The sequence below is a fragment of the Sorex araneus genome, chromosome 4 (genome assembly GCF_027595985.1).
Source record: "Sorex araneus isolate mSorAra2 chromosome 4, mSorAra2.pri, whole genome shotgun sequence".
Lineage (NCBI taxonomy): Eukaryota > Metazoa > Chordata > Mammalia > Eulipotyphla > Soricidae > Sorex > Sorex araneus.
This window is the reverse complement of record NC_073305.1, coordinates 40,097,787-40,122,903: the sequence shown is the minus strand read 5'-3', so window position 1 is coordinate 40,122,903 and position 25,117 is coordinate 40,097,787. Positions and strand designations below refer to the sequence as shown.

Here is a 25,117-nt window from a genome sequence, read left to right as displayed (position 1 = left end):
AGTCACAGGAGCACGGGCGTGCTCTCCTCTCCTTTCCACAGTGACCTCTGTCTAGGGGCTGCACTCAGCGGTGCTCAGGGCTTACTCCTGGCTCTGTGCTCTTGGATCACTCCAGGTACTGTCAAGGGACCATATGGTGCCAGGGATTGGACCTTGGTCGGTTGTGCGCAGGGCAATGCCCTGCCTGCTATACTATCTCTCCATTCCCCATTTGGAGAGTTCTAAAGCATGACTGCCTCTGTGCTCTGCTTGTGTGTGTGTGTGTGCATGCATGTGTGTGCATGTGTGTGTGTGCATGGTGTGTATGAGTGTGCACGTGTGCATGTGTGTGCATGAATGTGTGTATGTGTGTGTGTGTGTGTGTGTGTGTGTGTCTGTGTGTCTGTGTGAGAACCAGGGGTCCCACTTTGTGTACAGTTCACTTCTGGTTGCACTGGGCTTGTGTGGCTCCAGCCTCGCCTCTATGTTCCCCGCAGGAGCACCAGGGCTCCTTCAGCCTCGGCAGCAACAGGACCAGGGCTGGGCTGCAAAGTCTTTCCAGCAGAGCCAACTCCCTGTCAGCCTGGCGGAGAGCAGGAGCTTCCCTCTCCGAGACCGGTGAGTCCTGCAGAGGGAGCAGGCGCATTCCTCCCGTCCACCCAGCCCACCCGTGCCCGCGGGGGACTGCCTGTGGGGCAGTGGACGGGAGGGCACGGCCTTGCAGTCCAGGGGCGGGTGGAAGGAACACTGGCTCCCTGACCTTTCTGTCTGGCTCCGTCCTCCCAAGCCAAGGCCTTCCCTCCCCTGGCTCCGGAGCAGCTGCCATAGAACCTGCTCGGAGGCTGGTCAAGCCAGGACACGGTCAAGGAAGCTGACTCTTCCCTGCGGCGGTTAGAGGCCGGAGTTGTCCAGGCTGCTTGGACCAAATGTGGTTTTCCTTGCTTCCCCACCCAAATGGGGTATCCACCCCCGGGGCAGCTCCCCTGCAAGGCTGGCTGGCTGGTGTGCTTTGGGGGAGCCCGTTCAGGAGAGGCCCCACCCCAAACGGTTTCCCTGTGTGTGAGCCTGAGAGGAAAAGATACTCTTCTATCTCTGCCAATGCCTTCTCCTATTTAAGTATCATGGCAGGGCTGTGGGGCCAGAGAGGTAGCAGAGTGGGTAAGGCTCTTGGCTTGTGTGCGGCTGACCCTGGTTTGAATTCCTATAGCACATGTGGTTGCCTGAGCCCTTCCAGAGGTCACATGTGAGCTCAGAACCAGGAAGAATAGCTGCACATCGTCAGGGTGGCCCCAAAGCAAAAAAAAAAAAAAAAAATCAAACAAACAAAAAAACAAAAACCTTTAAAAAAAACAAAACAAACACAAAAACCCCTCCCCCACCTAAACAAAAACAAAAAAACAAAACCCAAAACGACATCCCTACCAAAAGATTTAAAATAATCATGTCAGAGCTGAAGATATAGCTAAAGTCTTGTGTGTACAAGGCCCTGAGTTTGATCCCCAGCACCGACTGCCCTCTGCCCAGCACTGCCAAGAGTGGCTCCTGAGGTGCCTGGCATAGAGGCAGGCTGGGGGGGGGGGTGGTCAGGGGGTGGCTTGAAGGGATGGGAGGGAACCTGGGGACACTGGGACTGGAAAATTACACTGGTGGAGGGATGGGTGTTGGGATATTGTATGACTGAAATGCAATCATGAGCAATTTTGTAATGTTCTAGCTCACAGTGACTCAATAAAAATAAGGGAAAAAAAGGAGTGACTCCTATATAAAAATCAATTACAATTTTTAAAAAGTCAAGACATCAAAAACAATTTCTGAAAACTGTTCCTTGAACCAGCTACCAATTTAAATATGTGATTTTTAAAACTCTAGTCTCAATTCTTTACAGCACAAAATCTCTTCCTTATATGTAAAAACCTAAAATTCCAAAAGGTTTGAGAGCATCCTTTGCATGCTCAAGGCCTGGATTCAATCCTCTGTACCTCATGGTCCTCTGAGTGTTGCTGGGATTGTCTCTCAAGCTCAGAACCTGGAGTAGCCCCTGAGCACTGTGGACCACAATCCCCAAATCAAACCAACTAACTAACAAATCAAACAAACACACACTAGAATTCCTAACATTACAAAATTGTGACTACTTTAATTAAAAAAATTTTTTTTCTTTTTGGGCCACACCCGACGTTGCACAGGGGTTACTCCTGGCTCATGCACTCAGGGATTATTCCTGGTAGTGCTCGGGGGACCATATGGGATGATGGAAATTGAACCCGGGTTGGCCATGTGCAAGGCAAATGCCCTACCTGCCGTGCTATCTCTCCAGCCCCCAAAATTGTGATTACTTTTAACAAAGGATATTTTTATATATACTTTTTTAAAGTCACTATAATCCAGAAAATCTATAATCTAGAAATTGCATTTTAAGCAAATAATTTTAATTATCTATTTGCAATATAATCCTCCCCTTTGGAGACATGGGATTATGAAAATCTGAAAATTACATAGTAATATGTTAAACGATTTGAAAAGTTTTTTCTCCTTGACGGTGGGCACTGTGACTGGGATAGGGGAGCACCCCTCAGGATTCCCAACAGAGAAGATACCAACAGACACCTCCTTTCTCTCACCAGTTTGGCCCAGCAACTTAACATAAAGCCATAAACAACTCATGGTGTGAAAGAGGCCCCTTCCACTGGCCTGCGCCCCTCAAGTTAATGTCCCAGAAAAAGGAAAGCAGATCTCGAATAAACTCCCTCCGTCACGGGTGTGTGCCCTGATGCCACCCAGAACCCCGGCTCCCTGTGGCTTCGTGTCTCCTGAACATGATGAGCAAAATGACTAATGGCCGTTGGCTCCTCCAACCAGGCAACCCGGGAGCATCCCGAGGTTGACAGCACTGGGCTCGTGCCTCCTGTCCTGGGTCTCTCCCCTTACTCTGCAACGGCTTCCAGTTTCAGGCCGCAGGAGGACACGGAATCTGAGCCAGAGAAAAACTTCACACCTCCGGTTACAGGGAGTGTCGAGCACACACCTTCCCACCCGAGGGGCGCCGAGATGTGGGTCATTCTGCATTGCAGCCATAACGTTCTTCTTCCCTTATTACTGTTGTGGTTGTTATTAATTCTGGCATATCAGAAATGGAACCCCCAGGGCCTTAAACAAGTGAAGCAATCACTCGACCCCAGAACCACACCCCAGGTCCCAGGGATAGTTGGGGGTTAGGGAGGGAGGGCTGCAGGCAGTCAGCCAAAGTGCCTTTCTGGATTCACCCATGAGTCCTCCCTCCGGAGGCTCTTACTACCTTCTCTTAGGGATTGTGGCAGGTGTGAAGAATATAAGGCCCCGGGGGCTGGAGTAATAGCACACCGGGTAGGGCGTTTGCCTTACACGCAGGCGACCCGGGTTCGAGTCCCAGCATCCCATATGGTCCCCCGACACCGCCAGGAGTAATTTCTGAGTGCAGAGCCAGGAGTAACCCCTGTGCATTGCTGGGTGTGACCCAAAAAGCAAAAAAAAAAAAAAAAAAAAAAAAAAGAATATAAGGCCCCTCACTCACATACCCTGGGGTCTGCCCCTGGTACGTGAAGGACAGACATTTCTCACCAGCTGCCTGCAGCCCACCAGCCTGTACTGTATGGCCTGAGAGTGAGGCTATGAACACCTAAATGGTCTTTTGCAGAAAATAAATAAATAAATAAATAAATAAATAAATAAATAAATAAATAAATAAATAAATAAACAAACTAGAACCATATAGTGCTCCCTGAGGATTGCCAGGGCCTCCCTTGAGAGCACAAAACCCAGGAGTGGCCTCTGAGAAGTGGGGACCGAACCACTCTCAGCATATCCCAATTCACTCTGCACACAAGTAGACATGAGGGAGAAACCGTATGCTTTTGCCCAACTAGAGAAATACTCCTGGCGGTGCTTGGGGGACCATATGGGATGCTGGGGATCGAACCCGGGTCAGCCGCATGCAAGGCAAACGCCCTACCCGCTATGCCATCGCTCCGGCCCCGAGAATTTTTTTTTTAAAAATGGCTAATGTAGCCAGTATTGTCTGAGAGCCTCCAGTGTATCTGCCGGGTTTCACTCTATTGAAGATATGAACGAACCCTCTCCTTCATCCTCCTTCACAGCTTCCCCGACCCAACTCAGTGTAGACACCCCCAGGGCTGGGGAGAACCTGGCCCTCACACGAGGGGGAGGCCTCTGGCAGAGAGAGGGCAGCCCCCACCCCCACTTCTTAGCAGCCTTTCCTGCCCCAGCTTCCGGAGCAGCACCCCCCAACCTCGGGATGGGTGGGGGCTCAGCCCCCCACGGTCCCAAAAGGGAGGCGTCCTCCGACTGTGCGTTAGAGGCGGGACCTCGGGCGGGAACGTTGCCCTCATCACCCACACAGACGAGCGGAAGCTACAGACACAGAGCTACTGCGAAGGGTGCTCGGGACAGAGGGGAGAATGGCCGGGAACTGTGCCCGGGCTCAGGCGCCGGGGGCACAGGACTCAAGGCGGCGGGTGCCCTCACCAGACCCCTCCTCCTCCTCCTCCTCCTTCTCCTCCGCGGCCGCTGGCAGTTCCTGCATGTCCTCGGGGCGAGCCTGAGGCTGGCTCGGGTAACTTCTGCTGCCTGAGACAGTCACGTGAGCTTGGCACCTCTCACCTGAGGTCTCGGGGTGCTGCACTGGCGTGGAGGTAGCTAGGCCCGGGAGGGAAATGTGGTCACCTGTCTCGTCTTCTTCAAAGTCGTTAAGGCAGTACACTTCGTCCAGGTCGGTGTCGAGCGTCCGGAAACCCTTGGTGACCACACCGGGCCGGGGGTCCAGGATGCCCCCGAGGTGAGGCTGGGCCAGCTGCTGCCAGTGGTGAAGGGTGGCAGAACCTGGGGGCACAGAGAGCAGAGGAGGGGCCGGGGATCCGGTTAGGCCAGTGGCTGTTTGGACACGGACATCCCCCCTGCCCCCCACCCCTGCCTGGATCATGCACCCTGGCAGTGCCCGGGGCCCCGGGGGCACGGTAGGGGGTAGACACTGGTGCAGCTGCCACCTTTACTCTTGTATGTACAACGGAGGGCTCAGCAAGGAAGTCTTTAAACAGGACAGGTGAATGGCGCCCCGTGCACCCAGGGGTGAGGCCACATACTGTTGTCATTCACGGGTGTCAAGCCCCATGCAAACCCATCCTGGAATATATATATATCACTGTCATCACTGTCACCCCGTTGCTCATGGATTTGTTCGAGCGGACACCAGTAACGTCTCTCACTGAGAGACTTATTGTTACTGTTTTTGGCATATCCAATACGCACGGGTAGCTTGCCAGGCTCTGCCGCGCGGGCTCGATATTCTCGGTAGCTTGCCGGGCAAGAAACACACAGGCTCAACCTTTAACAACATGTTAGCGATCTCTTGTAGAAGCGTTTAGTGGCCCCTGGGTGAAATACAACAACCCTCACCCTCTTTCCTCTAAGGATACTTTTTTTTTCTAGCAGATTTTCATAACAAACAATACAAAATATGTTATTTCGGTTCTGCTTTGGGGCAGAGATTGGTGTTCGGATGGAAACATCCGAAATATGGTGGTGGGAAGGTGTCACGGTGGTGGGATTGGTGTTCGAATATTAAATGTGACCAAATACTGTGAACTACTTTATAAAATAAAAAAAATTAAAAAGGAAAAAAGAAATGGTCTCGATGTTAACAAGCGCAAAAGGCAGAGGAAGCCCTCCCCGCCGCCTGCCTTTCCTGCTGGGGCACAACTGCTACAGCCCCATGGCCAGGGCCGACAGCGCTATCAGCAGCGCAGGGAGGGTAGGGGTGCCAGAGCCGGCGCCCCCACAGGCCCTGGGGTTCTGCCAGCACGAGGATGCAGGCTGCAGAGTTGGGACGAGCCACCTGGCGGGTGGGGGATGGGGCGGGACTGAAGCTTACTGGGGGCTGGAGCCGAAGAGGCATCGCCTTGCACATACCACACTCGGACACTGGACACTCACTGGCACCGTGAGGCCTGAGATGACCCCGAATGTGCCCCTGAGCACCTCGCCTCAAGGGTGTCACCTAGTGAGCCCTGCCCCACCTCCAGGCCCTCAGCACAGTGTTCGGTCCACCCCTGCTGCCCACCCAGCACTGACATGGGGTGCCCAGATTGCAACGGGGGCGGGGGGGTGGAGTGGGGGAGGAATGACATGAATGAATGGTCTTCCCACACAAACAGCCTCTCAAGGCTCACTGCCAGTCTCTCTGGGGGGCGGGTAAGCACCTCTCCACACCCCAGGTGGGAAGGGGAGCAGCTCGGGGTCAGAGAGGCGGGGCCGGGAGCGTGAGGAGAGCGGAGACAGGCTCCCCAGCTGCACCTAGGGCAGAAACCACCCCCCAAGACCCTCCAGCCCGGGATTCTGCTCACGGGCCACTGCAAGGTGACCTCAGGGAGAAAATACTGTCCACGTGGCTAAGGCAGATTGGGAAGTTTCTGGGCGGGGATGTGGCTCCACGGCAGAGCCCTGGCCTTGCACGTGGGAAAGCCCTGGGTTTGATTCCCCAGCACTGCCTCCAATAGAACAAAGCAAAACCCCAGAAAATCAGAGAGTCCAGGAGTCACTCCCAGTGACATGTGTGTGTGCACAGACTCCAGAGTCGCCATCACAGAAACACGCCTCACTGTCAAAAAGGAAAGAACCAAGCTGACGAGGGGTGCAGGCCCTGGGCGAGGGTGTGTGTGTATGTGTGTGTGTGTGTGTGTGTGTGTGTGTGTGTGTGTGTGTGTGTGTGTTGGGGGTGGGTGGGCATAGTTAATAATGTCTGGAGGCAGAGTTGGTTGCCCCAATGTGGAGACCACCAGGTGCTGGTGGCAGCCAGGGGGCAGAACCCCCCATGCCTGGGACAGCCAAGAGTGGCCCAGCTCTGATGCCAACAGTGCAAGTCTGAGCCAGGTCAGTGGACCTGGACCCTCAGCCCCTCTGAGTCTCCGGAGGCAGTGGAAGACTGTCTCCCCCGTGCAGCTGAGGGCGCTTGCATGAAAGCGACACCGTTGTCTACACAGCGGCCCCAGTCCCGAGCAGGGCAGCCCCGTTCCAGTGAATTCTACCAACTGCTCAAAATTCTCCACGGGGTGCTACAGTCAAGGGGACTCTGAGGTCCCTGACCCTGGGTGACAGAGCTGCGTGCTTCCCATTGTGCCGCCGTGCCCACCACCCAAAACCTACAACAGGCCCGAGAGCCCAGACCCCTGAGTCCTGGCAAAGCACAGAGTGTGTGGGAGGGGAGGGGAGGGGAGGGCACTGCCAGGAGATACGCCTGATCCTGGGCTTTCTCATGCACCCCTGGGGGCGTCCTTGCAGGGGACATAGTCGTTCCCCTGAGGATGTATCTCCTGGACATGCAGACACATTTTCTGGCAATGAAACTCCCCTGGGGAAAAGTCTTAGACAGGAGGACGAGGCAGTCCCAGAGACACCTGTCCCTCAAGGCCCCTCTACTTCTGGAAGGGAGTTAGTGGGACAGGAAAGGCCACTCTCCCGAGACGGCCGAAGGGGGCTTCGGGGTCTCCCCGGCACAGGCCCGCGCCCTGACCCTGTCCTGAGGGCCACAGCCTGCCTTCCCCGCCTCCTGCACAGCTTGGAGACAGAGAGGCGGCCACAGGGCCAGGCTGTGGAGTCCGAGAGCGGCCACAGGGGAGAGTGGAGTTCTCCGACCTCCCTGCAGAGGCAGAGCGAGGAGAATCCGACACCCCCACGCGGTGACTCTCACAACAGAGATTGGTACTACACACGGGAGGGCTCCCTTCTAACGGAGCCCCGGAACCCGGCCTTCACAGTAACCTTCATAAGGCCTGTGCTCCCCACGTGACAGATGAGGAAACCGAGCACCCTCGTCAGAGGTTGCCCACCTGGCAAATGATGGCTCTGGGTTCAAACCGCGGCTGGCTGGGGTGATGACTGTACTCTGAGCCACAGAGACAAGCCTGGTGGGTGAGAAGCCAGCATCCATGGCCCCCCGCCCCCAGGCCAGTCACCCCCATGGCTGCACAGCTCCTCACAGTGTTGTCTGTTGGGTGCACACTGCCTCACGCCTGTCACTGGAGTTGGGTCCCACCCTGGGTGCACAGACCATCTGCATCCTTGACTGTTTCTCTGAGCCCCAGAAGGATTGCTGGGTCATGGCCCTCACACACATCCTGTCTCCCGAGGGCGGGACGGCGGGGGGCAGGCACTTGACGCTTCTGCTCGACGCCCTTCCTCTGACGAGAGAGGGTGCACACGTGGGGAAGTAGGACTGAATGTATTCTGAGCCCTTGTCCCCCACCCCGTCCCCTCCCTCCCCACCAACTGGCCTTACTTTGTCCGGCACCAGTGGGAAAATCACTGTCCTATTGGTCCCCTCTCACAACCACCGGCTTCTCCCTCCATGTCACGGCCCTGGGGTCGGGCATCAGCGCAGAGGGTGAGAGAGCCACTCTCTATTCTGCGTGGGCACCGAGATACAGGTCTAGGAAACCAGGGCAAACCCAGCGGGGAGAACCTATGTCCAGTTGCAACTCCTTTTCCTCTTTGTGCTTTGCTTCCATGCCCCTGTGTTGTTTTTTTTTTTCTAAAATTTTCCCACATCATCGGGGGAGGAAAAAAAAACACAACTTTTTTTTTTTGTATCAGAGGAACACCTGCAGCTTCACAGTCAGGACTCAAGCCCCCGGGTGGTGTCCAGCTTAGAAGAGAAAACACACTTCTTCAACTACACAGTCCCTTGTTTCTTTGGGAATGACCACTTGGGTACAATTACTTCCAAATAAGGAGCAAAATACATGGGTGGGAGGGGGTGGAGGGGATAGCAGCCTGCCCTTCTTCTCAGTGTGGACGTGTATGTCTCTTTCTGGTTTTGTTCTTGCCCTGCTTAGAGAGCGCAAGGGGAGCTGAAGCGGCAGGAGAGCTGTCACACCCAGCCCTGTGATTGTGAAGGACACCAACAAGAAGCTAGCAAGACCAATTCAATAGGCAAGGGAGACATATACGCAAGACACGGAGGGGCCAATCTGCTGAGATCCCTGCCAATGTTCTCCACGGTCCTTGCCCCAGGTAAATTCACCTGGGCCACTGAAGAGCACAGGAATCCTACCAGCTTCAGGGATCCTACCAGTGGGCCAGTGGGAAAGGATGAGGTCAGACCATGGTCCCAGGACCATGCTGGCTGAGGCTCAACACAAGCAAGGCTATCAATCAGGCCTGAGCGGCAGGTGTGTCGGTGGGCTCAATCTTAATAGTACCTCTGGGGTACCAGGACCAGCACAAAGCATAAGGCATTCATGACACCTCACCACGATTCTGAGTGGCAGCTGCACAGAGGAGGGAAACTGGGCTTGAAAGGTAAGTTGTGCTAAGCCGCTATGAAGAGGGCATTGGACTTGGTGTCAGGTAGTGGTCCACATAGCATTCCACTGATGACGCTAAACACAGTAGCACCAAAATAACCGTGGAGAGGACAACAGGAAATATTGGCTATATCTTAATCTGCGAAGAAGTCAGAGGACTGGAAGATGGACCTAGTGGGTTGGGAGACAAGCCATAGTGTAAGGCAGGTGTTTTAAAAGGTAGTGAATTAGTTTCCTGGTGAACTGGGCATGAGAGAAGGAAATTACCTTGTAAATCTAATGGGATTCCCTCTTAACAAATTGACTTATCACAAATATTTCTATGTTATAAGATTTAAAAGGGAAAAAAGCTGAATTAGTACAAATAAAAAATATTCTTCCTACAATCTGCTTGAAAAATGGAATTAAAAAATATCTTAGATGATCTAATGGAATACAAAATCAAATATAGTAAGCAGACAAGAGAGAAATGATAAATTTCAATGATCTTAGACAAAGGAGAAAAAAAAGAAAAAAAAGGCAGAAAGTAAAATTGCAGAAATGGAAGATTTTATTGAAAGAAAAATAGACATAATTATGAATCAGAAAACAATCACCAAGCTTACAACTAAACAATTAAAAAAAAAAGAATGAGCCATCCTTTTTCTGAAATCAAAGCAGAACCTAAATTATACAATTAAACAATAATTATGAGAAAAGAATGCAAGCTCACCCTCCTTCTGTTTTCAGAGACTATGAGCAATATCATTTTTTTTTTTAATTAACACAACCTCATCTTAGAGCATGGGTTCTTAGCAGGGGTAACACTGCCACGAAGGAGTCAAAAACATATTCTATGGGCTGAAAATGTTTGTACTCTTTTTTAAGGCACAGAGCACAGATCACAACAGTTAAATTCTCACTTAATACCAACCACATGTTCTTGAAAACTCCAACTTTTAGCAGAACAAGGTGTAACGAAACCCATTTTATCATAGGCTAAATGCTAGAAACAGAAGTTCCTATGACATACTTCTGGTTACAAAACCCACCAAACTTCTAAACAGCATATGGAAAACAACACCAAAACCCACCAAACTTTTCTAAATAAGAGATGGAAAACACTTCTAATATAAAACAGTAATCTGAGTGGGTTCATTCAGCATTTCCCAGTCCACTTTCCCATTTAGCGTCACGGGTAGCCAGAGCCTCTCTGGGCAGCTTAGGACACAAGGCAAGTACTATGTGTGGACAGGAAGCCTGAGGCACTGCCGGACACACTCACCCCCCCCACCCCCCAACATTCATTCATCTCGGATGATTTAGACACACCAATTAACACGCATGGTTTGGGTTGTGGGAAGAAACGGAATACCCAGAGAAAACCACTGACAGAGGCCATGGCCAGGGACAGATTTTTCCTTCCTCATCAGCATGATAACCAAAGACACCGAATAAAATGACATTATTTGAGGAACTGCTGTAGAGAGAACATAACCAGCATCCCCATGATACTGAATTTGGGGGGTAGGGGGAGGGGGAGGGCAATTAGGAATAAATGTTTTAAATGGCTCCTACAAGGGGACTAAAAAAAAAAAAAAGAAATTGAGAATCACTACCTAATCAAAATGTTGATTTGGCTTTGCATCAAGAAGTAATACAGAATTCTAAGGTACAGTCCTCACACTCAGACGAATTTCCCCAAGAAAGGGGTAGAACAATGAGAAACAGAAGTATGGGGGGGGGGGGCTCCCAGGGGTAGGGAAAGGAAAAACTGGAATCTGTAGTAAAAGGGCAAAAAAAAGTGCCTTTTCTCCCAGGAGCGGAGTTAGCTGGGTGTCTCTGGGGAAACGGATGCAAAGAGGAACCAACCCCCCTCCTGGTCCCCACGAGGTAGACGTCGGGAACCCTGTTCTGGACACGTACTTCCTGGGATGAAAGCCTGACCCTCTTGGCTGGGGGGACAAACAAGCAGGCCCACTAAAGGCAAATCGGAGTCCCGGGGTTCCTAAACGAGGGCCTTAGGGTCCTTTCCTGACTTTCATATACCTACAACGTTCCTGAGAAGTCAGGGCCTCGAGTCTGCCCTACACCACCGCCCGGGTCATTCGCCGGTGGCTGAGCAGAGCCCCTGGCCCTGATTTCATTTCTAAGGCTGTCGGTGCAAAAGAAAGACCTAGAGCCACCAACATCAGCACCACCTTCTCTTTGGCTTAGTTGGCAGGCGATGGTGCCTAGGAGGTGCCTTTCCAAACCTGCACGGGAGCGAGGGGGCCTGGCTGGGGTGGGGGGCGGTGGGGGCAACAGGGTCGGGGCGGGGGGGAAGGCACTCTCAGAGGAACTCAAACCAGCAGCGCGGGTGGCTATCTCTGAAGAAAAAGGAGTAGGTGTTACAGAGGTTGCCCGCTTTCCGGTGGTGGATCAGGGACCACAGGGAGTCGCTGAGGAGGACAGAGAGGGGCCGAGGCCCCTTGTGATCACCTTCCAGCGGCTTCACGATCTGGAGTTTCTCTGGCAGGTAGGAGCGGCTGCTGAAGGACATGCCGGAGAAGCCGGTGAACTCCGAGAAGCGCGAGTGCGTGCCCAGGGACATGATGCTCTCGGTGGGCGTGAGGGAGCCGCTGTGCAGCTCGCCCTTCTCCGCCAGCTCCCGGAGCTTCCGCTCCTGCTCCTCCTCGAAGAACCGCCTCTCGGAGAGGTAATTCTCCCGGCGCAGGGACAGTCGCCTCAGCGCGGTCTCCAGGTCGTGAGAGCCAGGGGTGCCCGGCGTCCCTGGCTTCTTACGGTCGTCATTTCTGCAAGGAGGGGTAGGAGGGTGAATAGGCAACTCCTAGAAGGGGGCGCTGTGCAGAGTACCAGGTACCACAGCAGCAGGGGGCCTGTGCAGAGTACCAAGTACTACGTCAGAAGGGGGTGCTGTGCAAAGTACAAGGTAGTACTCAGGACTTCCGCTCAGGGTTTCCCGTGTGTTCAGGACTTCCCATTAGCCTAGCAGGGGGCACTGTGCAGAGTACAAGCTTCTTCTTTTTTTTTTTTTTTGCTTCTTGGGTCACACCCGGCGATGCACAGGGATTACTCCTGGTTCATGCACTCAGGAATCATCCTGGCGGCTCTCAGGGGACCATATGGGATGCTGGGAATCGAACCTGGTTCAGCCGCGTGCAAGGCAAACGCCCTATCCACCGTGCTATCACTCCAGCCCCAAGAGTACAAGCTTCTATGTCAGCTGAGGGTGCTGTGCAGAGTACAAGGTAGAGCCAGGCCTTTCCACTAGCCCAGCAGGGGGTGCTGTGCAGCGTACAAGGTACTACAATAGCACAGGGTGCTGTGCACAGTACAAGGTACTATGTCAGCAAGGGGCACTGTGCAGAATACAAAGTACTACGTCAGCAAGAGGCTCTGTGTAGAGTACAAGGTAGAGCCAAGATCTTCCTAACACAACAGCAGGGGGCGCCATACAGAGAAAAAGGTGCTAGCCCATCAGGGGGTGCTGTGTCACACCAACGCCTTCCTGCTACACCAGCAGGGGGCTGCCATGCAGAGTAGAAGGTACTGCATCAGCAGCGGGTGCTGTGCGGGGTAGAAGGTAGAGCCCAGGCCTTCCGCCCTACCAGCAGGGGGCGGCATGCAGAGTGCAAGGTGCTCCACCAGCAGGAGGAGCCAGGCTGAACTTGAGAAACCCAAGGCCTTCTTCCTACATGTTTGCACACAGGATTTCCTAAGCTTCCTTAGGAAAGGAAGCTGTTGACCACTGTCAAGGCAGGCAAGCTGCTGACCACTGTCCCTGTCCCTGTCATCCCGTTGCTCATCAATTTACTCGAGCGGGCACCAGTAACGTCTCCATTGTGAGACTTGTTACTGTTTTTGGATATCGAATACGCCACGGGTAGCTTCCCAGGCTCTGCTGTGCGGGTTGGGTACTCTCGGTAGCTTGCCGGGCTCTCCGACAGGTGGGGAGGAATTGAACCCGGGTTGGATGCGTGCAAGGCAAATGGTATCTGGGCAGAAATGGGGAAACAAACACCTGTCTAGAAAAACTAATTCTCCTTTGGGTTTTGTTTCCTTTTTCAGATGTGGGGGGGGGGGAGAAGGGGGTCTGGGGGGGTGCTATGGTTCACCAAGGTGGAGTGAAAATGTGCATGTAAAATAATCCAGTCCCTCTAAAGCTCTCTCCCTGCCCACCGCGGAGTGGGGGCTGCCTCCAGCGCCACCTTCTGTCCCCTTCGGAATTAAAGGTGCCAAGAGCTCGAGCACAACCAAGTGCTCACAGTCCAACCAAGCTGTGAGCGGTGGGACAACTGATTCAGTAACGTTCCAGGAAAGGGAACACAATGCCCAGTGCTAGGGGTGCATCTCGACAAGGAGGCACTGACCGAGTAAGGTCACCCCTAGGACACGGGATCTGCTGGGCACCCCACCAGATTCTAGTCAGAACAATGAGAAGGAATCTGAGCCCTCCTCAGCCTCCCAAAGACCTCAGCGACACGGGGGTTCACGAACAAATGCCTGTTCTGCAGCCTAGAGTGAAGGTCTCGCAGAAAGAAATACTCATGAGTGCTCCCCTCTAGCATCTTACAGGAAGCAAACTGCCTGGTGCATCTTTGCTTCTGGGCTTGGCTTTAGGATTGGGTTTGGGGCGGGGGAGGTGGGGCTCACCCAGCAGTGCTCAGGGCTTACTCTTGGCTCTGCACTGAGGAGTCACTCTTGGAGGGGCTCGGGGAACCATATGAGGTGCTGGAGCTGGAAACCGGGATGGCCGTGTGCAAGGTAAACTCCCTCTCCACTGTACTACTGCTCGGACCCTGTTTTCTACATACACACCCAGCAGTGCCTGGGGGACCATGTGGTGCCAGGAGCCAAACCTGGGGTTCCTGCATGCAACTTCAACTTGTGACTCTCCCCGGCCCCTGGCGCCTCTTTAAACAGGTCAGGGCTCCGGTATCGGCCGGTAGGTTGGTCAAAGCAGAAGTGAGGCTGAGATCTCCTTGACTTCCGGGTGACTTTCATTGCCCCCCTACTTCCGGTTACCAAAGCCACACACCCCCGCCCCGCCCCTCGCCAACATCTCCCCCCTCCATGACAGGAAGGCAGCGCTTTCCCGCGGGCTCACCCCTGGTCCTCGGCCTCCAGGATGACGCTGTTGGTCTTGTTGTCCAGGATGACGTTGCCGACGTCGCTGCCGTAGAAGCTGGAGCGGGGGGTGCTGACGCAGCTGGACAGGAGGGAGTTCATGGCCGAGGACTGGTTGGAGCCGGGGATGTTCATGGGCGAGGGCGTCAGCGAGCGCTGCTTCACCACCTGGTTGATGTTCCTCACCGTCTCGAAGACGCGCTTCTGGTGACTAGGCAGAGGGAACCACATCCCGCGTGTTGGCACAGGTGGGGAGAACCTCAGAGCTCACCGACCCTCCCCCCGCGCCCCGCCCCGCAACCCTCTGCCTGGGGGACTTTTCCCGAAGACAAGCTGGTCCACAGAGCCCCGCCTCGGGTCCTGCTGGAGTCAGACACCCACTGAGTTCAGGGCTCCGACACATGGCTGTGTCCGAGGGGACTCTAGCAGGTGGACGGGGCCGTCCACTCCCCTTCACCTTGACCTACTCGTAACAACACCCGTGGGATTCCGCCTCTCCCGTAAGCTTCCTTCCTTCGGGAGGGTGACCCCAGGGAGGCTCAATGGAGACGGGGGGCAAGCGCTTGTGCAGTGAGCAAACACGGAGCATCTGGCATCTCGAAGCCGGGACCGCGCCTTCAGCTTCCACACTGCGCTGAGCAGCTCCCGCGAGTCTATGTCACAAAGTCTATTTCCGAGAGCAGAATCCCACATGGGTCTGCTTTTCTGTTCTGAGGGTGTGTGTGGGGGGGAGGGGTGGTTAAAAGTCACATCCAGCAGCGCTGGGGGCTATTCCTGGGCTTTGCTCCCGGTGGTGCCGGGAAACTGAGCCTAGGCCGGCCACAGGCAAAGAAACACCTTAAGCCCTGCACTGTCTCCCGGGCCCCATCTGCCCATCTTTAAGGAAGAAGATGGGCCTGTTTCTACCACGGCTGCTTCTCTCTGTGAGGCTGAGGGTGTCACTGGCACCCCCAGAACCAGGGACACTGGCAGCTCCCAGCGTCCTGCGGATGGGCTTTTGGGCACAGAGAGAGCATGATGAAGCTGGACCCGTGGGTTCCTTGCAAGCCCCGGGTCCCAGGGTGGGGAGAGAGGAAGCAGAAGCCGCTGGTCCCTGCAAGTCCTCGCAGGGCAGTGAAGCCTGGCTCGCCCTGAGAACAGCTTCTGCAGTTCAGACCTTTTCCGAACAGACTTCAGGAATTTTTGAAGTTACGTTCATCACTGAAAGATTAAAATCTTAGCAGTGGGCCAGAGAGCGAGAGTCAGGGGTTATGGCGCTCGTCTTGCACGTGCTCGCCCCTGGAATGGTCACTGGTACTACATATGCTCCCCTGAGAGGCACCAGGGGTGATCCCTGAGCACTGAGCCAGGAGTGATCCTTGAGCACTGTTGGGTGACCCAGAAATTGGAACCCAAACAACCCAAGCCCGGGGATCCAGATGGGCTGGTGGGAGCAGACTCGGGAGGCCTGGCTCTCCTCGCCCCCCCATTCTGGAAGGGCGTGACCTGCGCTAAGGCCTGGCCAGAGGCACCACAGGCCGCTGTGCCCCCCCACCCCCCGATCCTGGCCAGAGCTGAGGCAGAACCACAGAGGCCCAGCGGGTGTCTGAGCCCCTGAACTGCAGGCCCGGACCCCGCACGGGCCCAAGGCACGGGTCCCTGGGGTGCTTAGGACAGTCCGTACGCGATGTCGGGAGACTCCGGCTCTTCCAGCTGCAGCTCCTTGCGCATCGTCCCCTCGATCTCCGCCGCCAGGGAGTCCTGGACAGAGCCAGAGAGACACACATGAGTGAGCGATTCAGCCTGGGCTCGAAGGGCGGCGAGGCCAGACTAGCCACTGCAGCGTGGGCCGAGGCCTCAGCAGCCCGCGCTCCCCACGGCCACGGCCCACAGCCACAGTCCTTGCTGTCAGAGACCAGCAGGCCTGCCCAGCAGGCAGCAGCCGGCCACAGGGAAAGGCCCTTTGCCCCCAAGCAGCTGAGAGCCTGCAAAGGAAAACCCCGTGCCCCCTGGTACAGCCGCAGAGCCCAGCGGTGGCCACGGGACAGGCAGGGAATCACAGAGACCCGAGCCACAATACCGTCAGAGCCCTGCTCCTGTCCCCCGGCCTCCCTTCTCTCCCTTCCGGTCCTGTTACCCCACACTCCCAAACCCCCACCCCACCCCTCACACTTCCATCCCCTCTGCTGTCATCCCCTGCCTCCTTCCCATCCCCCTCTGCTCTCACAGGCCCTCACTCCTGCCCCTCCCTGCTCCTCCCCCCTCACTCTACCCTGGCCTCCAGCTCACACCTCCCCCTCAGTGGGGAGCCAGGCTCTGTCTCCTCTGTCACCCACCGCCACAGTTCGTCCTGGCAGCTTCTCTGAGTCTGTCTCTAGCCCTCTAGGGTGGTCAGGGACACTCCGTCCAGTGGGTGCTTCACCCTAGCACCTGCAGGCGCCTGGGGTGTGTCCCCATCTCCTGGCCCTGCCAGACCCCTCCTAACCCTGGAGGGGAGCCGCCAAGATCCCTACACTCCCATGTGGGCACCAGCAGGACCCACCACAGAGGGCCCCCCCCACCCCTGCAGGACCACCTGGAGGGAAGGACCGTGAGCCCCAGGACACTCTCTAAGGAGGTGTGTCGAGGATGGGGGCGTGAGCCTCAGGCGCCACTGAGCATAGGAAGTGTGGCCGGCGGGCTGAAGAAATGACTTCTTCGTTGCACATTGTCCACTGGCTCTTCACACACAGAACCACTGGGCACGGGACTTCCTGGGCACTCGGGGACCCCAAGGGGTGCGACCCCCTAACCCTGGTATCTAGCAGGGATGCCAGCGCCAGCCAGGGAGACGAGACAGGGGCCGGCAGGAAGCTCGGTCCACAGAGGGCGGCCGGGCTCACTCCCACTTTGCTCTACTTCTGTCCCTCCTCGGGGAGTCCCCCCGCCCCCCCCCCCCCGTGCCCACGCAGGGTCCCGCATCTAACTTAGGCAGGAGGCGAGAGGAGAGAGCTCCGGCTGCTGGGCCCGCAGCTGCGCTGGGAGAGCGGCGCAGGCCGGCTCCGCTCAGCGTCTCTGGCTCTGCTCTTCTCCCTGGAGCCCCTTCTCAGGTGAGCCATCTGGGTGGCCTTCCTGGCATGCAGAGAGCCTGAGTCCATTTGCCAGCACCACGCGGTCCCCGGCACAGCCCGGGGGTGGCCCTGGTGTCCCCCTCACCGCTGTCTCCAGCCGCATCTCCCCTCCAGACCCAAACACGGAGCCTTCGGGACACACGGCTGGGCTCCCGCACCCCCTGAGCGCCGCTTCTGAGACCCTCCCAAGTGAAGTAGTAGTTTTATTTGCTGTTGTTTGGGTCACACCCAGCGGTGCTTGAGGATTACTCCAGCAGTCCCCAAGGATCCGTGAGATGCAGGGGACTGAGCCTGGGACCCGAGCAGGCAGAGTCCCTGCTGCAGCCCTTGAAGCCATACCCTTCGGCCCCAACAACAATTTTAAATCAACCAACAGGACCAACAGGAAGCTAGTGACTAGAAGACTGGTGACTAGAATAAATAATCGGTGTGATATAGTAATATTGGATCAGGCTTAGGGGCCGGGAATTTCTGTCACGTTGAAGGAGGCGATTAGCGGGCTGGTATTTCTGAAGTATCTGCAGACGCTGAACCGTGCCGTGGAAATAGCCCGGCTGTGGGTGGTGACAAAATTCACAGAGGCGTGGACATCCCCGGGGGCGACTGCCAGGCTCCGGACGGGGAGGAAGCACGGAACACAGCTCGGGAGGGTGAGAAGGGCAGAGAGATTCTTTCCTCAAGTCCGTGGCCCCCCTGACTCTGCCTGGGGGTCCCGGATAAAGAACAGCCACGGGCAAGGGGACTGGAGGCAGCTGTGGCCAAGCAGGTCACTCACTGCTGAGCTGCAAGGAAGCCCCGCTGGGCACAGCCGGGTGGAGTGCGGGTAAAAGAACATGCTGGACCCCAGCATCACGGGGCCCCTGAGTGACGCCTGGCTGGCCCCGGGGATGTTCAGCATCCAAACGACAGACTCAGCGGCTGGCTGAGTTTCACCGGGAGTGAGCTCCCAGGCCCTGGGAGCACCGCTAAGAGCCTTAACAATAAACACCTAAAGTATAAGTCATCTTCCAAGCCAGAGCGAGCTAGGCCAGCGGCAATGGCAAACAAAACTTAGCAAACAGGGAAGCAAAAGTTCCCTCCCCAAGAAAACAGGAGCTTTTCACTCGGGCTTCATTAAAAAAAAAAAAAAAGTAGGGGTGGGGCTGGAGAGATAGCATAGGGGGCGAGGCACTCGGCTTGCATGCAGTTGACCCTCGTTCAGTCTAGGGCACCAACTGCATGGTCCCCCTGGGCACCACCAGGAGTGAACCCTGAGCACAGAAATAGGAGTAAGCCCTGAGGGGTGCTGGGTGTGGCCCCAGCAAAGACAAACAAAGCAGAAGCCCGGCTTTGAGAACAGAACCCGGCACGTGGAGGCAGACAGAGGGAGGGAGGGAGGGGAGGAGGGCCAGAGAGGAAGCTTCTACCTGGTTTAGATGCCTGGAAGCAAAAGTTACAAAGAAACCAGGACTTAGGAAGAGCCAGCCAGGCAGCAGGGGGGGCGGGGCTGGGAGTGGGGGCACAGTGAGTGGAGTGGGGGGCGCTGAAGGGAAGGAGCCCCGGAAAGGCCAAGTTTGGGAGGATCCAAGGCTCTCACTCATTTCTGGGCACCCACTCCTCTTACAGGGGTGTCTGTCTCCACAGGCTGGCTCTCCTCAGAGAGGACCTGACACTTCTATTATTCCGCAGAACTGGAGCCTGAATATAGAAATTCCCAGTGAAGTGATGTGCGCTTTCTCTCTCTCCCTCCTCCCTCTCTCTCTCTCCCTCCTCCTTCTCTTTCTCCCTCTCTCCCTCCCTCTCCTTCTCTCCCTCCCTCTCTCTCTCCCTCCTCCCTCTCTCTCTCTCCCTCCTCCTTCTCTTTCTCCCTCTCTCCCTCCCTCTCTCTCCCTCCTCCCTCTCTCCCTCCCTTCCTCTCTCTCTCCCCCTTTCTCTTTCCCTCTCTCTCTCTTTCTCTTTCATTCTCTCTCTCTCTCTCTCTCTCTCTCTCTCTCTCTCTCTCTCTCTCCTCTCTCTCTTTCTCTCTCTGTCTCTCTCCATCCACTCTCCCGACCCTAGCCTATTCAGCACCTCTGATTCCGTACCCCACGAGGCCCGGGCCAGGGCCAGAGTGGTGGGGACTTAGGAGGGAGGAGCGGGTCTGACCCAGGGCTTCAGGCTGGCAGAGCGGGAAAGAGCGAAGCCGAGGAGCAAAGGGCCCTGCAGGGAAAGGGTGGGAGGGAGGCGGCGGGGGGTGGGTGGCCCTGCTCAATCCTTTCTAACCCTGCTGGACCCCTGCAGCCCTAACACGCGGCCTGGGCGAACACAGGGAAGACTGCGAGGAGATTTAAACATTAAAATAATAATAATGATGATAAAAAGCTACACGTGCCACTCACTCCAGCACAGAGAACAAGCATTCCCGCTCACAGACACGGCGGCTGTGCCGGAGCAGAGCCCTGGAGAACACGGACACGCAGCCACAGAACCCGAAGCTCCGAGCGGGAGACCGAGAGCCCTGGAGCGTCCTGGCACGGCAGAGTCAGGAAGCTAGAGAGCCCCGGCCCTGGGGTCGGTCCACGGGTGCCACCGGCGAGCCCTGAGGCTGCAGCCCGGATGCGGGTGCACCGAAGCTAGCGTAAGAGGCCCGTGGGTGTACACTGCCTCGCTCAGTGCCCCCCTGCCCCCAGCCAAGTGTGCCCCGCCTGGGCACTGCAACAACAGAGAGGAAGGGAAGGGGAGCACGTAAACATGTAGCAACTCCATCTTCCAAATGCCGGAGATGGTCCCTCCAGCAACCCCTGAATCCTTTCCGTCAGGAAGACTGCAGGTGTGTGTGTGGAGGTTGCGGGGGGCGGGGAGGGGTAAGGTAAAGCTGAGCTGAGCCCCCACACGGTTAAAGCACCAACCGGCCTCACAAACCCACACTGAGAAGCTGAGAACCTGGATCCAAGTGGCCAGCCAAGAAGCCACCTGTGACTCACTCACCACCAGGCCTTCTGGCCTTATTTATTTATTTATTTACTTTTTTGCTTGTTGGGTCACACCCCGCGATGCTCAGGGGTTATTACTCCTGGCGGTGCTCAGGGGCACCCTATGGGATGTTGGAACTCGAACCCGAGTGGGCCGAGTGCCTGGCAAATGCCCTCCCCGCTGTACTGCGTAGGGCTCGGGCCTGCCCGCCCGCCTGGAGCACCCCAGGGGGTGTGGCCGGGGGACAGGAGCACTCACCATGGGGAAGAGGCCGAGGGAGTGGTAGCGCCGGGAGGCGGTGCTGGGCATGGTCTTGTTGCGGAGGTTCTTGAGCTCCTCCTGCGCCTCGTGCAGCATCTCCATGCACTCCGCATACTTGTCCTCCAGCTCCCGCAGCTGTAGGGGTGGGGGGGGGGCGGGGGCTCCTGAGGCCAGTGGCAGACGGCGGCCCAGCGCCCCGAGGGCCCAGTTCGGAGCTTTGAGACCGAACACCCGAATCTGAGAGGGCCCAGCAGTCTCGGGAATCCAGAGGCCGACAAGGGGTAGGCGAGATCAAACAGCCCAACAGGAGGGTCCCTCGGGGGGCTGCCACAGCCTCACTTCAGCCCCAGCTCTGCACGGAGGCCCTTTCTCTGCCCCGCGCCGGGTGCTTTGGCTGCACTGTTGGGCAGGGGCTCAGCTCAGCCTCCCTCTGGCCGACCTGCCTTCCCTCCCTGCTGAGGGCGCCGCTGTCCCCCAGGGGGACTGTGGGAACTGGGGGTGCGCTGGGAGCAAGAATGACCGTTGATTTAATCACTACGTGGAGGCTCAGGCTGGACATGACCTGGGTGCTGTGGGGAGGGGTGAGGCTCCGGGAGCCGGGGCTGGGTGCTGGCACTCACCTCGGCCGTGAGCTGCCGCTGCGCGTCCTTGGCAGCGCCCAGGTGCTGGACCAGCTCTTCATTTTCCACGGCGCACTGAAAGAACGAGCATACGCCATTGGGCTTCGCGCCCAGCAACCTGGGGGCCTCTGACTCTCACTACTGGGCTTCCCTCCCAGCAACCTGGGGGCCTCCGACTCTCACCACTGGGCTTCCCTCCCAGCAACCTGGGGGTCTCTGACCCTCACCACTGGGCTTCCCTCCCAGCAACCTGTGGGCCTCTGACCCTCACCAACTGGGCTTCCCTCCCAACAACCTGGGGGCCTCTGACTCTCACCACTGGGCTTCCCTCCCAGTAACCTGGGGGCCTCTGACTCTCACCCTCCCGTGCTTCTCTGTGACATGATTCCCACCAGGAGATTTTTTATCTTATCCCCCAGTAAAAATTCATAACTTGCCAGAGGAGTGCTTCCTTTACCCACAGTTTGTCTCTAAAGCATCCCCTTGACCCTGCCCGCCCCTCCTGCCCCACCCACCCAAAGTCTAAGTCGAGGTCAGCTCCGGGGACTGACATGGGCTAGTTGACGGACTGGTTTTCAGGTCCACTTTGTCAGAACCAACGCTGGGCCAGCAGCTGATTCTGAAACCCGGCCCCCACACTCCTTCTCTACCACACGCAGCTTTCTTAACAAATTCTGTGCTATGTAGGTGAGTCTGGGGAGGTAAACGGGGACAGACACATCTATCACCCTTCCCTGCCCCCGCCTGTGAGCGCAGGGCCGTTGGTTCCTCCCCTACTCAACTTGCTAAGCTTTCTCCCCAGAGGAGAAGCCTCAGCTGCTGCCACGTGAAGCAGAAGGGCGGGCACTGCCTCTGGGGTGAATGCCTGGCCCCCCTCCTCTGCACCAGCCTCACCGCTTTGGCCTTCTTCTGCAGGTCCACTATTTGTGACAGCAGGTGCGTGATCTCCTCCTGCTGGCGGGCAGCGTCTTCCGTCTTCTTGGCCAACTCCTCTGAGATACTGGCAATCTGCACGTTGGCATCCCCTGGCACCAAGGAAGGACAGTCCCCAGAGCTGGTCAGACTCCCACGGGCAGGCCCAGAGACAGGGGCTTCTTTGTGTTTTGTGCAAGAAAAAGCCCCTTAGTGACACAATGGGAGCGGGGGGAGGGAGGGGGAGACGGGCACGGCAAAAGGGAAGTTGGGGCAAGAGTGCCCAGAATTGGCCACGGGGAATCATGAGGAACCCATCCCCCCCAGCTCTGGGCCCTGGCTCGGTGGAAGCCCCTCCCAGAGGAAACCAGGTAGTCTTTTGGGGGAAGGGGGCCAGCTGGATACGGGAGAGGGTCACCCCAGACAATGGTGTTCCGGCCCAACCCCCACGTTCCACGCACGGACAGATCTTTCTGTCGACAAGGGTCCCTGAGGCTGCCTCCTGGTCTAAAACGAGCTATTGCGAATGCACAGGCAAAGCGTCAGATGCTAGCACCCTAACTCATTTGACGAGAACCACACTGGAGATGTGTTTTATATCCTTCCTATTTTGCTGAAACTCAAACTGCCCTGTCTGCCCTTCTGGCCTTGCCTCGTCAGCGTGTGATGGAAGGTGGAGGGAAGAACTCCCAGCTTGCATTCTGCAGGCGAGCGCCATGACACCCTCCACTTGGGGGAGGACCGGAAATCTGTCTTCTCCGCCTCTGACTTTCTTAGTCACAGTCTCTTCTCTAGCACACGTAGAAGTTTAAGGATACCACAGACCGGCGTTTCTCAGCCTTGTTCCAACTGTGGCCTTCCTCCAACCTGGCCTCCTTCCGAGGTCCCCCTACCCGACTGGTCTCGTGCCATGGTCCCTGTGTCACCCTTGGGATATCTGGGAGATTCAGAGGGGCCATACGGCTCCTGGCTGAGAAGAGTACATCTACATGTAAGTTAACTGGCTGTTTATCAGTGCACATCTGGTCAGCAGCCGGCGGTAGGGGAGCCCAATTGTAAGAGGGTTTTCAGCGGCACTGTGGGGGGGACCGACCCTGCTTTGCTCCACACTCAACCTTATCTACCCACAGTTGAGAGTCTGGCCTTTGCATTCGAGACTCAGATGGCCAGAAAGCAGTTTGTCCACGACGTCCACACTGGACTCTGAGCTGGGTCCACCTCCCGTCTGGGACTCCGTAATTCCCTTCTGGATTGCTGAGAGCCCAAACTGCACATTGCATATCCAGCCCGCTGAGATGTTGTGATGGTGTGTGGCTGCTAAGCCAGTGCCTCCCTGCTGCTCCTTGGGGGAGGAGGGGCGGGTGGGGAGGGGTGCAAGAAGGAGATGAGGGGGGCGGGAGCGGGCTGGGATTCAGTCAGAGGGTGGACACTGATTGGAGAGCAGAGGCGGGCGGACTCACTCAGTTCCTTCACGCAGTCGCTGACCAGCTGCTGCTCCTTCTCCTCGTAGGTGATGGTCTCGGTCTTCAGCTGGCAGGCCTGTGGACAGGGCTCGGGTTAGGGGCCCCGTGCTCACACCTGGATGGTGCTCTGGGGGCTGGGAAGCTGTGCTTCCAGCACCCGTGGCCCCCTCAAACCAGAAAGTCCTCCTAATTCTGTTCTTGTTTGGAACCAAGCCCAGATCTGTGAAGCTCCAAGAGATACACCGCCATGGGGCGTCTCATGCAGACAGGAGAGCACACCACCCGCCTCACTGGCATCATTATCTCTAGCCTCCGTCCCGGCTCACAGACACGGACCCTCCAGAGGCCCTCTGAGACGGGCTGCGTCTCCTGCAGCACTCCACAGATAACCGCAACACTTTGGTCGGGCGCCGCCCTCCGTGGCTGGGGGCAGGAATTTAAACCATCCAGTAAGAGCAAGGGGCAAGACGCAAGCATTCAAACTCAAACTTCCTGCAAATGAGCGCAGCCTCTAAGGTAAAGAGTCTGGAGGTTCCCTAAGGTGGGGAAAGTGACCACCCCCAGCACCTGGCAATCCCACGCAGAGGTATCTGAACAGCAACACGCTCGTTCGAGAAGATGCCTGCAGCCCCGCGCTTCTGCTCAAGGCAGCACCATTCACTATAGTCAACACGGTGCTAGGCCATGGACCGGTGAGTGACGGGGCAGCGAAGGGCAGGCACACTCCATGGACATGCGCGGGGGTTTAAAAGAGAGGCGATGGTGCCCTTCTAGGCAAAACGTGGGGGAGTGCGAGGCCCTCATGCTGCATGAGGTAAGTCAGGAAGTGAGAGGCAACTGCCTGGAGCTTCATTCACAGGTGGAGTATGAGCAAACTGGCGGGAGACTGAGTCCTACGGGCAGAAGGCAGTGGGATGACTGCTGAGGCTGAGAGGGGCTGGGTGCGGGTGCATGGAGGCACACACACACACACACACACACACACACACACACACACACACACACACACACACACACACACACACACACACACACACACACACACACACACAGGCAGAGGTGTTGGCTTAGACCCCTGAAATTCTATGGCACTATCAGTCCAAGACACATTTCCATCAAGGGAGGTTTAAATTCCTGAGTGCTAGCCCAGGGCTCGGGATAGTGCGTCCAGGTGCAAAAGTAGGAAGGCAGATCTCAGAAGGCTGAAGAACACGGATCCCTGGTGGGGGGTGGGGGGGAGGTGGTCTCTGGGTCACGCAAGGAGGAAGAGGAGGAGAATGAGGAGGAGGAGGAGGAGGAGGAGGAGGAGAAGTAAGAGGAAAATGAGGAGGAAGAGGAAAAGAAGGAGGAAGAGGAGGAGGAGAGGGAGGAGGAGGAGAAAGAGGAGGAGGAAGGGGGGA

General features: G+C 56.5%; 1 protein-coding gene across 6 annotated transcripts in view; it reads right to left on the bottom strand.

The window, feature by feature from the left end:
* Positions 1–25,117, bottom strand: part of TRAK1 (trafficking kinesin protein 1) — a 123,801-nt gene that overhangs the window by 9,843 nt on the left and 88,841 nt on the right. For 2 of the 6 annotated variants that reach the window (XM_055137255.1, XM_055137254.1), the window contains 8 exons: positions 23,715–23,793; positions 22,237–22,367; positions 21,343–21,417; positions 20,720–20,857; positions 16,105–16,181; positions 14,422–14,652; positions 11,793–12,106; positions 4,501–4,854 (listed from right to left, as the gene is read on the bottom strand). In XM_055137255.1, the coding sequence (XP_054993230.1) occupies positions 4,501–4,854; positions 11,793–12,106; positions 14,422–14,652; positions 16,105–16,181; positions 20,720–20,857; positions 21,343–21,417; positions 22,237–22,367; positions 23,715–23,793 (1,399 nt within the window). The remainder of the gene's footprint in view (positions 1–4,500; positions 4,855–11,792; positions 12,107–14,421; positions 14,653–16,104; positions 16,182–20,719; positions 20,858–21,342; positions 21,418–22,236; positions 22,368–23,714; positions 23,794–25,117) is intronic. The other 4 variants (XM_055137257.1, XM_012934070.2, XM_055137258.1 and 1 more) reach the window with 2 other exon arrangements.